Raw genomic sequence first — 14211 nt, 5'->3', positions numbered from 1 at the left:
TGCCCCGGCGGCGGGGCGCTGCGCGGGGCGGCGGCGCCCGGGGCGGGCGCGGCCCGCGGCGGGCGCTGCTCTGCTCAGCCTCGCGCCGCCGCCGTCCCGCCGAGCCCCGCGCCCCTGCCCGCTGCCGGCAGCCTGGCGTCGCGTCCCCGCCCGCGCCGCCCGCAGGGCCGCCCGCCCCTCCTCAGCCCGGGCGAGGGGGCTCCCGCCTGCCCCGCCGCGGGGAGCGTCTGCGCCGCCCGCGCCCCGCACAGCCGCCCTCACGCCGGGTGGGCCGCGCTGGCTGCCCGCCGCGGCCCGCCTGCCTCGCGGGAGCGCGCGGCCTCCTCGGCCTTGGCTTCCTCCTCCTCTTCTTCCTCCTCTTCTTCCTCCTCCTCCTCGCTGTCCGAGTCGTCATAGAGGCTGAGGGTGGCCTGCACGGGGAAGTTCTCAAGCAGCTTCTCCCCAACACTGTACAGATAGTCGAAGGACTTGGACTTGGGCCAGAGGAGCCTGCGTGGGGAGAGCCCGCCTGAGAACCCCTGCCCGCGGGGGAGCCCTGGCCCAGGCGCCAGGCACGGCCGGGGGCACGGCGCAGAGCTGTGCTGGCTGCTGCCGTGGCGGCACTGGGCAGCAGACGACCTACTTGACCGGGTGGTGGAAGAGTGCCAGCGCTTTGTCCTCCATCGCGACTGCAGGTCCACCGTCCCCTGTCACACCATGGGGCCGAGCCTGCGGAGACACAGCCTGTGGTGGGCACCTGCCCCAGAGTCCCGCTGCCCCCTCCTCTTGGCAGGGCATGCAGAGACCAGCTTGGGTCAGGACCAGGGGGCTTCAGGAGGATGGGCGGCAGCAGGGTTGGGGACCTTTCCCAGCCACCAGGATGGCTGCCCCAGGCCACACAGCCTCTGTGCAGTGTCCTTGGAGGCTCAGCCTCTGCTGGACCTGCTGTTCCCCCCACCTGTGTTGCATAGCTGGTGGTCCCTGCAACCCCCCCCCAGGGTGCTGGCATCCAGACCTCACCAGTGGGCTTCGTGCCAGGGTAATCTCCCCGGCGCGCTCCAAAGCTCCTGCCCAGACGCCTGCTAACCCCCTGAGGAATGCCCGCCGGCCAGGGAGCGGGCAGCCCCTTCCAGCCCCCACCGGGCCCTCCGCGTTCGCCGCGCCGCCCTGGGGAGCCCCGGCCCTGGGGCACGTGGGGCCGCAGGCTGCTCTGCCAAGGACTCCTCCGCTCACTGGCCCCTTCTCTGGCAGCTCCTGGTGGAGCCCCACCACCCTCCCCAAAGCCAGCGGGCTCAGGTTGACCCCGGCTTGGGGCCAGAGGGATGTTAGTATGTAGAGATCCTCCGGAGCCCCGGGGCACTTGCAATGGGTGAAGGCATCTGGGGCTAGAGGGTGGTTTTCAGGAGCATAAGACTCACGGTGTTCGTCTGCTGGCCGGACGGCTCCTCGACCCGGGGCAGCCACGGTCTCCAGAGAGGCAGGGATCTAGGGGGGAGCAGGCTCAGCGCCGTGGCAGCCCTGGCCTGCCCCCCGCAGCCTCCCCGCGCCCGTGGCCACGAGGGCTCCCGCGCGCCCTGGCCGCAGCGCCCGCGGTACCTGCCCCCTCGCTGGAGCCGCCGGGCCGGGGCGGCCGCGGGCAGCCGGGGCCAGGCGGGTGGCGAGCGGCGGGCAGCAGCTTCCATGGTGGCAGGCAGAGGCAGCAGCAATGTCCCCTCCGAGGTGAGGCCGCAGGCCCAGTGCGAGGACCTTTATAGCCCTGCCCAGACTGGTGACTCACCAGTTCTTCAGGGCTGGGGGTGCAGGGGGCAGCGGTCCCCCAGGTGTGAAATTTGTCCCAGTTGTGTAAACAGAGGGTCGGGGGAGGCTGGGAGCGGGGTGCTGTGATCTCTGGTGGAAAAGCAAAACACAGAAGGGAAAAGTTAGACACCATTTGTGAGAAAATCCCCAGGGGGGTCAGGGGGAACCAGGGGAGGGCAGAGGCGATTAATGAGGATGATTAAGTGCTCTTAGCAGCCATTTGCATAAGACAGGGGGGTGTGGGGAGGGATGGGGCACGCAGGGGCAGAACGATGGGCACAGTGCGATGGGCATGCAATGGTGGCAAGCGCAGTGCAACTGGGAGGTGGCTGCAGGGATGTACAAGAGAGAAGAGGGAGGGAAGACAGACCTGCAGGAGATAGATCCCAGCTGTAAAGCAGGGCAATAGCCATGCTCAGAGGTTCACCAACCCTGTTGGGCTCACCCCAAGGAGATGCCAGGCACTGCCAGAGCAGCAGGAGGGCAAGGGCTTATCCTCTCTCTGGGGCCAGGAGCAGGGCTAGCCCCAGTGCCAGCCACATGAGGGTGTAGGGTGGCCGTTAGAGATGCAGAACAGGACAGAAGAAGCAAGCAAAGCCCTGGGGACCGGGCTCTCCCCTGTGGCTCCCTGCTCTGGGTGCTTGCAGCTGTGTCAGAGGTTGCTCCAGGAACAGCCTCCTGGGACCAGCCTGCCTCCTCTCTGGCAGGAGAGGCTTCAGCCTCCGCAGCTCAGGGCAGTGCTGGGGCACAGCAGTTCCAGTTTGGGGCTGCAGCAAAGGAACAGTGGGATTTTCTCTGCTGAATCATGCAAAAACCCCACCAGAGGTGGCTTGGCCATTACCCCCATTACGGAGTGTCACCTTGCCTGAGGCTGCAGGAGCTGGAGCCTCCAGGCACATTGCATCCTCCTGTGCTGGATCCAGACCGGCGTCGCCCCAGACAGTCCCACGCGCTGCTGAGCCATGGCACGGCACGCGCTCGCCGCCCTGCAGCCTGCCGTATCGTTCCCTCTTTGATCCTTTGCTGGGTTCACCAGTGCCAACGTGTCTGCGCAGCCCTTCACGCCCCGTGGCAGGCCAGCAGCCCCGCCAGCCCACGGGGGTGGGGGCAGCAGGCACGCCAGGTGCTCAGCGCCAGCACAGTCCGTCCCTGCCTTGGAGCATGGTGGAGCTCACCCGTGGGTGTCCCTAAATGTCCTGCACCCCGCTGCTGGCTCAGACAGCTCGGGAAGTGCGCAGTGTGCCTGCCCTTGCCCTGGCGAGCAGAGCCATGCTCTGCCCCCCCCCCCCCCCCCCGGCGTCTCCTGGCGGGGGGAGGGGGCCCGCATGGGGGCTCTCCCACTACGGGCTTTTTTCACCCCAAAATGTCCCTGCCCAAACTTTGCAAGGCAGCGTTCACACTGCAGTCAAGAGGTGAGGGTTTCCGCCTGGGACTGCGGCGGCAGAGAGCGGGCGCGCAGCGAGCCCTGCTCGCGGCTGGCGCGGCAGGGGGGACCCCCGCCGAGGCGGTGCAGAAAGGGCTCCCCGTTATTTTTTGAGGCAGGGACGGGAAAATTCGCCACAGCCAGGCCCTGAGCGGCGGGCCGAGACCCCGGCTGCGGGCACCTCTCCGCTCTCGCCCCCATGAACGGCTGCGACAGGGAGAGAAAATAGCAAATGGTCCCTGCCGAAGCCGTCAGCGCCCCAGCGCCCCTGTCCAAATGCAGGCCGGGCCGGCCTGGCTCCGAGCGCAATTTGTTGGCGGGGGCCCTGCCTGCCCCTCTCCATCTGCGGCAGCCGCGGCGCTGGAGGGGGCCCGGCGCGAGCCCGACCCTCATTACCGTCCCCATTTGCTCCTCATTTGGGCCGAGAGTCTTACAACAACAAACCCCGCGGCGGACGGGGGCGAGCGGGGCCGGGAGGCGGGCGCCGGAGCCCGGGCACGGGGAGGGGGCTCGACCGCGGCGCTTCCCCGCCGCGCGCCGGCAGCCCCCCCCCTCCAGCCCCCGGAGCCGGGCTGCGCCGCCAGGCGGGGGGGGGCCCCAGCGCCGGGGCTGCGGGGCGCCGAGCGGAGGCGGTGCGCCCCGTCCGGTCCCCGGCGCCACCCGCCGAGCCGGGGCGAAGGGCGCCGGGCGCCGCGGGCCGCGGCATGCCCGCTTCGCCCGCCGCGGGGAGGAACGCGGCTTCGCCCCCGCAGCCTGCAGCGCGCTCCCGCCCTCGGCTCGGCTCTGCCGCGCTCCACCCCGTCTTGTCTGCCCGGCTTTGCCCCCAGCCTCTGCCCCGGCCACGCGAGCGCACACCTACCCGGGTAACTAACGCGAAACAAGGCGTCGCGGCTCCCCGATCCTTCCCGACCCCGAAAGGGTTTCATTCAGCTCCGCGATAAGCCTCTGATCCAGGCTAAGATTTGTGCATGGATTTTGCAAAGCTGCAGCCAACAGTTTGCAGCCGTTTATCCCCGCGGGCTGGGCCCCCTCGCCACCGGCGCTGCCCCGCAGCCCCCTCGCCCCGGTCCCGGACGGCCCCCGCGCCCCTTGGCCGCCCCCAGCCCCGCTCCGCGTCGCCAGCCGCCGCCGTAAGTACAGCAAAGCCCGGGCGCTCCCCGCGCGTGCGCCCCGAGGAGCGTGCGAGGTTCGCACCCCGCTGGAAGCACCCGCGGGACGGGGCAGAAGGGACCGGGCCGCGGACAGAGTTTGGGGAAGGAGCCGGGGAGCGGGGCGGCACGCGCGCGAGGCGCCGCAGCAGGGCAGGGGGACGGGGCGCGCGGTGCCCGCTCGCCGGGCGCCTTCCCAGGCCGCGGCGCCAGCAGCCGGGCTGTGGCCGCGTGAACACGGTCCGCTTCGCACGACACCCCAGGATGGGAAATTCTGCAAGAAGGTGAAGGGAAAAGCGAACCCCTGCGCTCGGCAGCGCGTGTGCGCCGAGGGCGGCCGCCCGCGCCCGGGCACGGGCCGCAAGCGAGGGGGCAGCAGGGCCCGAGGGCGCTGGGGCGAGCCGCGGCGGGGCGGCCGCCAGCCGTGCCCCCCAGCCGTGCCCCCTGCCCCGGCGTCGCCCCGCGGGCCGGCCCCCGCGCGCCCGGCCCTGACGTAACGCTGCCCCCCGCGGACCTTCGGGCTTTCCCGGGGACGCAGCCGTCGCTGTCACGTGCCATCCCTCCCAGTGCCGTCCCTCCCGGTGCCGTCCCCAGCGGCGCAGGCAGGGTCACGGCCGCGTTTCTGCCTCGGGCCGGCGCTCCCCGTTGCACGGGCCCAGCCGGACGCCTGCAGCTTGTGGGGGAGGCTGGACGGCGACACACCGCCCCAGGCGAGCCCCGTGCAGAGACGGGCACGGGGGGCAGTGCGCCTCCTCCAGCTCTGCAGGGAAGCTTTGGGGCTGCTGCCCAAAATCACCTGCAGCAGGTCCCGCGCGAGCAATGCACAGCAGTAACCGGCTTTCTTGCCGGAGGGCGTAGCGGAAAACGCAAGGTTAGCTGCAGTCTCAAAAGCTGATGCATTGACAGCGGCAGAGGAGCATTTCCATGAACCGCAGCGCTACAACACACGGGTGCCGCTGACAGCCGGCCGCCAGCCCCGCGGGCAGTGGTGCCCCGCGGGTCCCCACCTGCCAGGACAGCCGGCTGCCTGGGAGAGGCAGCGGGCCCCTCCACGCGCGGCGGCCGCCGGCGCGTCGCTAGCGGGGCCTGCTCGCCCCCTTCCCGCACCCGGCAGCGGCCCAGCACCGAGGAGGGCTTTGGCGGTCTGGCGCCCTTCCCGGGCAGCGCTGCTCTGCCTCTGAAGCTCAGCCGGGAAGATAGCAGAGGTGAAAGGGCGCTTGGCGTTTCTCCAGAGCTTCGGGTCAATCGTTAATCGGGGAGGGATTGCTTTTCACTCTTCCAGGTAACCTCTCCTCCCCCCTGCTCCCACCCACACGCCGCTGCCTGCACAAAACCGGCGTCCCCGGGAGCGAGGTGGAGAGGAGCCACCAGCCGGGCCATGGGGAGGTAGGCACACGCGGGAGAGCTGCCAGCAAGCTGGGTGAGAGGCAGCGGCACAGCGAGCCCCAGGGAGGTAACGTGCACGCGCCAACATGGTCTCCGTGGGGCTCCAGCTGGTGGGCTACACCGTGGCCTTCCTGGGCTACATCGGCACGCTGATAACCACGCTGCTGCCCAGCTGGAAGATCAGCTCCTACATCGGGTCCAGCATCGTGACAGCCGTGGGCTTCACCAAGGGGCTATGGATGGAGTGTGCCACATACAGCACGGGCATCACCCAGTGCGACATCTACAGCTCCCTGCTCAACCTACCCACCGATGTCCAGGCAGCCCAGGCCCTGATGGTGAGCTCCAGCGCCGTCTCCTCCCTCGCCTGCCTCATCGCCATCATGGGCATGAGGTGCACCATCTTCATGCAGGGCTCGCCGGCCAAGGACAGGGTGGCAGTGATGGGTGGTGTGGTCTTTGTGCTTGGAGGGCTGCTCTGCTTCATCCCTGTGGTCTGGAACATCCACGTGGTGCTGCAGGATTTCTACAACCCACTACTCCCTGACAGCACCAAGTATGAGATCGGTGAGGCGCTCTACCTGGGCATCATTTCTTCCCTGTTCTCCCTCATCGGTGGCTTCATCCTCTGTGCCTCCTGCCCTCCCCGGGACTCACCAGACACCTACCACGGCACCTACCAGCCGCGGCTGCTGGTGGGCAAGAGCCCCCGGCCCTCCATGAGCCAGACGCAGAAGACCAAGAGCGAGTTCGGCTCCTACAAACTGACGGGATACGTGTAGAGGGTCCCCAGAGCTGCCCCGATGGCAAGGTGGGAACCTGGCCACCACCTGCCCAGCTTTGCGAAACTTCTGGGCTGGTGCAAAGGGCGGTCGGTAAGAGGAGAGTCTGCAGCACCGTCTCTCGTGCTCAGCTCTCTCACTCGCACACGTGTGCTCAGGGGGTTTCAGTCTGCTCTCCCCGCCGCTCCCCAAGAGCCTTGCTACTGTTTTAGAGATCCCAGCTGGTTACCTAAGTTGGTGAAAGACCCCAGATTCGACTGCTGTTACCTGCTTGGCGTGGCGCTGTCGGCTTGCGGGGAGCGCCGCTCACGAGCCTTGGCGGGTGGAAGAGCGGCGACGCCGCGGCCGCGCCGCGGGCAGACCCCAGCCGCGCGGGCACGGCAGCCCCAGCAAGTGTGCCGGCCCCCGGGCGCCTCCGCGGGGTGCCCCGAGGGTTCGCCTGCCGGGCCACCGCACGTGCCGCACCGCGGGGCCGAGCGGAGGCGTCGCGGGGGCCGCCGGGCGTCCGCGGGGGCCGCCGCGGGTCGGAGCCGCCATCGCAGGGTCGAGTGCTGATTTCAAACCAGCATTGCAATAAATCCGCCTTTCTAGCTGGGCTGCGTTTGAGCTTTCCTCCAGCACCGTGGGCCCGGGAGCCTCCCCACGTGGCCGGGGAGCCCGGTGGGGGATGTTGCAGAGGGACGGGGTGACCGTGTGCCCGCGGACCGGCTGACGCCACCATGGCCACCGCCGCCGCTCCGCCACGGCACGGAGACGGGAAGGGAGCGGACCGGGGCGGCCGGCAGCGGCGCCGGTTGGATTTTGGCCCTGCCTACGCACTGGGCGGGCGAAGCGGGGGGCAGCGAGGCGGTCCTGCCCACGGGGTACGTGGCCATGGTCCGGGGCCGCCTGCCCCCCGCAGCACTTCTCACCCGGGGTCCTGGAGACACGCAGCAGCAGGACTCACGGCGAGGGTCAGGTGGGGCTGTCAGGGCCGCGCAGGGAGCCCCTTGCTTTGCCCCGTCCCCCTCTCCTTGCCCGGGCACGCGCTGGCGGGGGCGGTCCCTGCCCCGCTTGTGCTGGGAGGCTGCCGAGCGTGGCTCTCCTGGGTGCTGGCGGCAGCGTGACGGTCCCCTCGTGCCTGCTCGCTCCCAAAGCACCTGCAAGGATCAGGTGAGCTCAGCATCACCCCACTCCCAGACTTGCCCTGGGAGGCTTCATCCTCGCCAAACCCATCATCTCCCCCCATCCCACGCTCGAATCCGCTGGCCATGTGCAGGTGCCGCAAGGCACGTGGCAGGGGACCTGTCGCCCCCAGGTCTCTGTGCTGCACATCGAGGCACCACACCGGGGTGCCCAGGCCTCCCCCGAGGGGCTGCGTGGAAAGGCAGGACACCACTGCCCCTACTCGCTTTTACTGGAAACATCACAAAATGAGAGAGAGAGAAAAAGAAAGAAAAAAGAAACATGATCAAGGGGGCAGCGGTAGCTAGGGGTCCTGGTTGCAAAGGGCTCCTGGCCATGGGGTAATGGGACACGGGACCAACGCAACCATCTCCCCTCACCCCATCGCAGCCCTGGGCCACCGCAGCGAGTGCGGTGGGAGGACGCCGCGGGCAGCGCCCGCCGCGCGCCCCATCCCGGCCAGGCGGCCAGCACCGGAGGGGGCCGGCGGCGGAGGCGGCAAGGACCCCTCTTCCCCCGGCCCCGGGAGCAGTCGGCCCTCGGCCGCCCACCGGTCCCTCGTAAAGCAATTTAGATTAGGTGCAGGGAAGGAGGGCATCGGGTTCCCCGCTCAGGCGTCACTGTTTCCATCGTTAACCTTGCACGAGTGAAATCACGTTCGCCCGCTGCGCTAACGCTCCTGATAATCGCGTGAGTCACGCTTCCCCCCGCTTTGCTGCGGGAGAGGCCGCCCCGCGGCAAGGGAGACGCTCCCGGCAGGCGAAGACCCGCCACCGAGCCCGCGCGGCGAAGCGCGAGAGCCCGGCCCGGGGCGCGAGGAGCCGGGGCACGGCCGCGGCCCGGGAGGCCGCTCGAGTCCTCCGGCCGCGAATGCTTTGCTTCTTGGCAGAGGACGCAGAGAGGAGGCTTGAAAACATTTGGCAACAGCAGCACTGCCTCCGCGCGCCAGGAATGCCGGCCCGGCCCGGCCCGGCCCGGCCCGCGCGTCCTGCCCGGCGGGCGCGGAGCTCCCGGCCGGGGCGTCGCGGCCGCGGCCGCCAGTAATGCTTTGATTCAAGCACCAGAGAGAAAAATCCCCGTTTTAAAGAGCTGGCACGTATCGCCCGCGGGGGCGAGAGGCTGCGGCGGGGTGAGGGCGGGGGTCAGCGGAGCAGTGAGCTCCCCGAGGAGCAGCGCGCGGGGCGGCGGGCGCGGGGCCCGGGCGGCGCGGGCGCCTTGCGGGGGGCTCGGGGCCTCGCTCCGCCTTCGAGCCGAGCCCTTGGCAAGGGCGGACGTGCCCGACCTTGGCAGGCGCCACGGGGCTGGGGAGGCTGCGCCTGCACCGCTCTTGCAAAACCGTGAAACCGGAGCTGGGGTGAAGGCAGGGAGGAAAGCCCCCGGCAGCGGCGGGTGCTGCGGCGACCTGGGTGCCGCCGGCACTTCTTGCTTGAAGGCAGGCTGCGGGCCAGGGAAAGGCACCGAGTGCACGAAGGCAGGTTGTCCCCGCCTCTCGCCATCGCCCTGTTTCCTGTTACTGAGATAAACCGGGTCCTTGAGGACAGGTTGGAGGTGGCCCAGCCCCGGGCTGGATCAGGCCGAAAGCCCAGGTTGACCCAAGAGCCTCTTCCCTCTCGCCGGGCTCCAGCGCCCCGCTGCAGGTTGAACATCAGAGCCCGGTGCCAGGGTGGACGTACGGGGCCTGGCCGGAGCGATGGAGCCAGGCCCACCAGGCGGTACCAGCTGTGGTCCCGTGCTGCAGGGACACCCCATCACCCGCCACGCTCCTCGCTGGCATCGCAAGGCGGGCTGGCAGCTCTCGGCCCCGCACTTTCCCAGGGCCAGCTGGGCGCTCAGCAAACGGGTGCCCGGCCCTTTCTCGGCAGGAGAGCCGTGGTGGAGGGGGGCCCCGGAGCGGGACGTGAGGGATGCAGTGGGAAGCGGAGCGGAGCCACCACCTTGCAGGGCAGCATCCTTGGAGCCAGGGAGTCTTGACCCTGCTCAGGAGGGCTGGGGCCTCCTTCCAATGACTAATTCCCTATCGTGGGGAGCGAGTCCTTCCCTGTGCACCTCCTTGTGCCAAATGGTGTCGCAGATGAAAAGAGGGGGCAATAAAATATTAACATGCCCTTATCTTCAAAAGCAATAGAGGAACTATAAACTTGCCCAGCACGCAGAAACCTGCAGCCGCACCTGGGCCAGGGGCTGCGACCTCACTGAACGTTGGTGAGAGCCTTGTTTCTGTCACGTCACCCTGCTGGCACCTATGCCCCAGGCTAAAACAGGTGAGAGCCTTGTTTCAGTCACGTCACCCTGCTGGCACCTATGCCCCAGGCTAAAACATCGTATGCTGGTCTCCAAGCCTTTCGCAGCCAGGCCCATCCCCTACTGCTGCCCCCAGACCTCCCCAGCTCCTTGCCACCTCCCCTGTCCGAACTGTGGTAGCTTCCTGCTCCCCTGCCCTGCCTCAGGCAAGGGGGCACACAACACCCATCTCTCCCCCGGGAACATCCCACGGGAGAGGGCAGAAGCTTGTCCCCATCCCCAGCCAGAGCTTGCGCCTCCCAGCAAACCACACCAGCTCGCAGAGCTCAGCTCTTTCAGCACCGCAGAGCTCAGCCTCCCTTCTCCGTCCGGGACCAGCAGGGACGGCTGAGAGCGCTCTCGGAGGAGCAGCAGGTGAGCTGCTGCCAGGCACTGTCTCTGCCCACAGTCCTCAGGGCAGCCTGGGGGAGGTACTTGGACGTGCAAGGCAGGAGGGGAAAGAAAATTCAGGCCAAGTTCCTCGTGGACCAAGGCACTTAGAAACAGCCTCCGCATTCCTCCACCCTCTGCCTTTCTCCCAGCCACGGCCCACGGCAAGCTCCCAGCTCCCTCCCTCGCGGCACTTGGGAGCTTCCCAGCCCCTTGGCGAACCAGGGCTGCCCTTGCAGAGGGCAAGTAAGAAGGCAGCATCAGAAGGAGCTACTTGAGTACCTTGGGGGTAAGGGCCTGTCCCCTTCCCTGGACACAAACCAAAGCCAAAGATACAACCTCACATCCTCCTCTCTAGCTGCTCTGAAACACCGTTGGCTTGTCAATAACTAGCGCCAGCTGGAGAGGCTGGGGAAGGACAACTTCCTCCTACCCCAGAGGGCTTCTAAAGCAGCTGTTTTGGGAGCAGAGGACACTCAGCAGGTCACATCACAGACAGGCAGCTCTCAAAACTCTTCAAATTGTAACTTCCAGGCTGCAGTAGGCAATAGTCCAAGTCATGTCCTGTGCTGGTGGGAAACTGAGTTGTATTCTCAACCCTAACCATGCCCCAAACCCCAGTCTAACAGCAGCACTGGGGGCCAGAAAACAGGAGCCACATGGTTTCATCTCAGGGTGTCTGTGTATGCTGCTCGGCTGGGAATTACATTTATCTTCCAAAACTTTCACGCCTTTGCAAAAAAACTGGGGACAATTTGTCTCAAGTCACACAGCTGGGACACTGAGGCAAGACTGTCAGTGACCAACCGTTCTGGTTTTAATGGGAGACTTTGCAAAGAAGGTGAGGTAGTGAGAAAACAGCAAAAGGGTCCAGGGGTTGGGATCTGAAAAGAAATCACTGTCCTCTCCTACAAGTGGAAGGAGGCGAGGAGCCGTGGGAGGACGCTGAGACAGGCTGGGGGACCTGGCAGATCAGGAATACAAAGGCAAAAGACCGTGCTGCCAAGACCACGGTAACCACAGTCACTGTGCAACCAGAGCATCGTGGAGCTGGGGAAAGCAAGTTGTGGGTATGAAGACTTTTAAGAAGCAAACAAGAACAGCAGCAGCAAAATTCACCTAGTATCAGCAAAATTGACCTGGTATTAGGGAGCGCTGGGAATCCCACAGGACATCACACTGAATTACCAGTCCTCTGTCCCCTGTCAGGTATGAGAAGAAACAGCCACAGCACCTTCATCCAAGGGACCACTCGGAGCAGGGCTGCAGGAAAGAAAAAGCAGCAGCAGCTCAAGAACACAGAAAACAAGGAAGAGGAAGATCTTTAGAGAAAAATATGAGGGAAATTAACTGCACAGCACAGCAGGGAAAATGGGCCTTTGGGTACAACAGAGGAGACTGCCAGAAAGTGCCTTCCCAGCTGGGCTGGGACAACAGCTCAGAAAGCTATCAGGAGAATTATGAAAACTATTTATCTTCAAAACCCACATGCTGTACCTGTGAGGAAGACAGGGAGGTTTGATCTTCAAGGCATTACATTAACTTCACAATCATATTTTCCTGTAGTATGAGTCTAATCTACACTAGAGAAGTTTCAGGTTAGCAATCTTGGCAAGCCTAGCACACATGCACTCTACAGCAGCAAGAGCAGGCTTTATCAGTAAAGCCAACACCAGTTCAGCAAGTAAAATAAGCTATATCAGCAAGAAACACTTCTATAGCAGTGTAAAATAAGCTATGCCATGGATTTTAGAAATATTCATAAAAGCAGACCATTCATTTCTAGTGAAAAATCTGTCCTGGAGAAGCAGGAAGAGGTGAGAGAATTGAGAATTAATTGCACCGCACCCTCAACAACTCCACCATCGACCTCTGGTTAAGCAGCAGTGCACCACAAGAAAGAGGTTAAGACCAGAGGATCCTAAAGACCAATCCATAAACAAAGTGAACCACAACCACATTAAACAGTTCACAGAGTCACTTCAAGCAATCCTGTTTACCTTCTCTTTCATCTCCATCCTCAGGGTAGATGGGGACACTTCAGAGCTACAGTCTAGGAGCACTAATATTTTGGGAACTGCTAACCTAAATTCACATCACAAAATATTTAGGCCCAAGATACAGCAAGGCCTCTCAGAAGACTTTGCCGTTGCATATCTAGAAACTGTCAGTCGATTTCTTGGAGCCTGTTTTGTTGAGCCAAATCTTTATAGAGACTGGAATACCCAGAGATGGCGCTACCTGGTGCCCCCACGCAGACCATGAGAGGAGCCCACAGAGGTGCTAGCATGGCTGGGTTTAGGAAGCAGCTTTGTTGCTCCATCTCTTTTCCCAAGTCCAAATCCCTCCCAGCAGGACTCATTGACGGGACCTGAGGACAGACATTAGGGTTTTGGCGGGGGGGGGGGGAGTGTCTGATGAAGGTTTTCTCACACAAAGGAATTCATCATTCCTTGAGGCAAATACCATTTTTCCACAAAAATTCATAGTATTGCAGACAGCATGATTGCACTGAATTTGCTTCTTCGGAAAAATCTATCTCTAGGTATCTCAGATCACCGGAGCAAAGTCCCAGTACTCATCATACCTGGTAGATGGCTCCTAAGATGGCTTTGACAGGTGTATTTTCCTCATCCAAACTTTTAGTCCTTTTTTTTTTCCTGGGGAGAGGGGAACAAGAAAGTATCTCAGCACTGGGGCCAAAAGCAGCTCCACACTTCAGTCAATTTTCCAAGCCGTACAAAAGCCCAGGGAGTTTGCAGGCATTACAGACCACATCAGACCTTTGCCATTGCTGGTGACCCTGATGCTCCCATGTGCTTTGAGCTATTCTGCAATTTTACAGGCCAGACAATGGTGCTCTTGGCCTTTGGATTTTCCCCCGGCCCTGGTGGAGGCCAGGCTCTAAATCTCGCAGAGCCCGAGTAGGAGACAGGTCAATTAAACTCTACTCAGTCCTATCTAAGATTGTAGGCTTCCTCACTGACATTCTTTGCTCCCCAACGAGTCTCATGTCAACAGGGTTTCCAGATGGCAATCCAGCAAGTCCATAGCTGCTGGCCTGTCCCATCTTCATGCAGTCAGAGGAGACACAGCAGGTAAGAGGTAGCAGTTGGAAAAAAAAAAAGGTTCCTTGTTCTTGAGGCAAGGAGAGTGAGCCCATCAGGACCGGAGGTGTTCCTCAATGAAGGGGAGGACCTCAGTGCCCCAAAGCAAAGCAAAAGAAGCAGCAAGTGACTCACAGCACAAAGTTCCTTATCTCAGTGCTAGGGGACAAGGCAAAGAACTACTGCTATTAACACAAATAAAGTCTCCCCAGGCAGAGCTGTCTACACGAGATCTTTGAGGGGCCACACAGTTAATGCCCAGGGCCTGGTCAGACTGAAGGATCTTGCTGTGAACTGTGGGCTGCTTCCTAAAACTGGAATATCCCATCTCCTAGGTGTGCTACAGCAGCTAGCATCACATATGTCCCAGGTGCTGATTCTGGCTCACATATTTTAAATTTACAACAAAAATAGGTCAGTGTGACTGCACAGACAAATCCAGCTAGTTCTCCCAAATTCAGTACTGCTACTCATTGAGGGAATACACATGGCCCACATGCTAAAGGCAGCTCAGTCTTGCAGAAAGACAAATTTATCCTCTGCTGTCCCTGAGCACAGCTACCTTCCCAGCAGAGGGCTGAGCTCCCACCTTTTCCTATGGGAACTCTCTGTAAAGTGGGAGGAGGTTGCTCACAAAACACCGTATTAAAACCTCCAGCTCACCTGTGGGATGGAAAACCCCATGCTGCTTGCGCTGTTCTCCTGGCTGAATTAGGCTCTCCCCCAGCTCCTTGCACTGCCTGTCTGTGCAGAGG

General features: G+C 63.6%; 2 protein-coding genes across 2 annotated transcripts; one reads left to right on the top strand and one right to left on the bottom strand.

Moving 5' to 3' along the window:
- Nucleotides 1–257: 257 nt before the first annotated feature.
- RIPPLY1 (ripply transcriptional repressor 1) lies at nt 258–1419 on the bottom strand. The gene is made up of 3 exons (XM_062585039.1): nt 1398–1419; nt 623–708; nt 258–489 (listed from the first exon to the last, which is right to left on the bottom strand). The coding sequence occupies exons 2-3, from the start codon at nt 661–663 to the stop codon at nt 258–260; spliced, it is 273 nt and encodes a 90-aa protein (XP_062441023.1). The 5' UTR covers nt 664–708; nt 1398–1419.
- A 4313-nt stretch (nt 1420–5732) lies between these two features.
- Nucleotides 5733–6908, top strand: CLDN2 (claudin 2). The gene has a single exon (XM_062584746.1). It carries the CDS (start codon nt 5820–5822, stop codon nt 6513–6515), a length of 696 nt encoding a protein of 231 aa, XP_062440730.1. The 5' UTR covers nt 5733–5819; the 3' UTR covers nt 6516–6908.
- The last annotated feature ends 7303 nt before the right edge of the window (nt 6909–14211 follow it).

Source organism: Rhea pennata, chromosome 11 (genome assembly GCF_028389875.1).
Source record: "Rhea pennata isolate bPtePen1 chromosome 11, bPtePen1.pri, whole genome shotgun sequence".
Classification (NCBI taxonomy): domain Eukaryota; kingdom Metazoa; phylum Chordata; class Aves; order Rheiformes; family Rheidae; genus Rhea; species Rhea pennata.
Note: the sequence above shows the minus strand (reverse complement) of the source record. Positions and strands in the feature narration are given on the sequence as shown.

What these genes read in the sequence shown, in the direction of transcription:
- CLDN2 (XM_062584746.1), top strand. Translation starts at nt 5,820, where the DNA reads ATGGTCTCCGTGGGGCTCCAGCTGGTGGGCTACACCGTGGCCTTCCTG.
- RIPPLY1 (XM_062585039.1), bottom strand. Translation starts at nt 663, where the DNA reads ATGGAGGACAAAGCGCTGGCACTCTTCCACCACCCGGTCAA. An exon ending in CTCTTCCACCACCCGGTCAA is followed by an intron (nt 490 to 622) that starts GTAGGTCGTCTG and finishes CTCCCCACGCAG; the next exon opens with GCTCCTCTGGCCCAAGTCCA.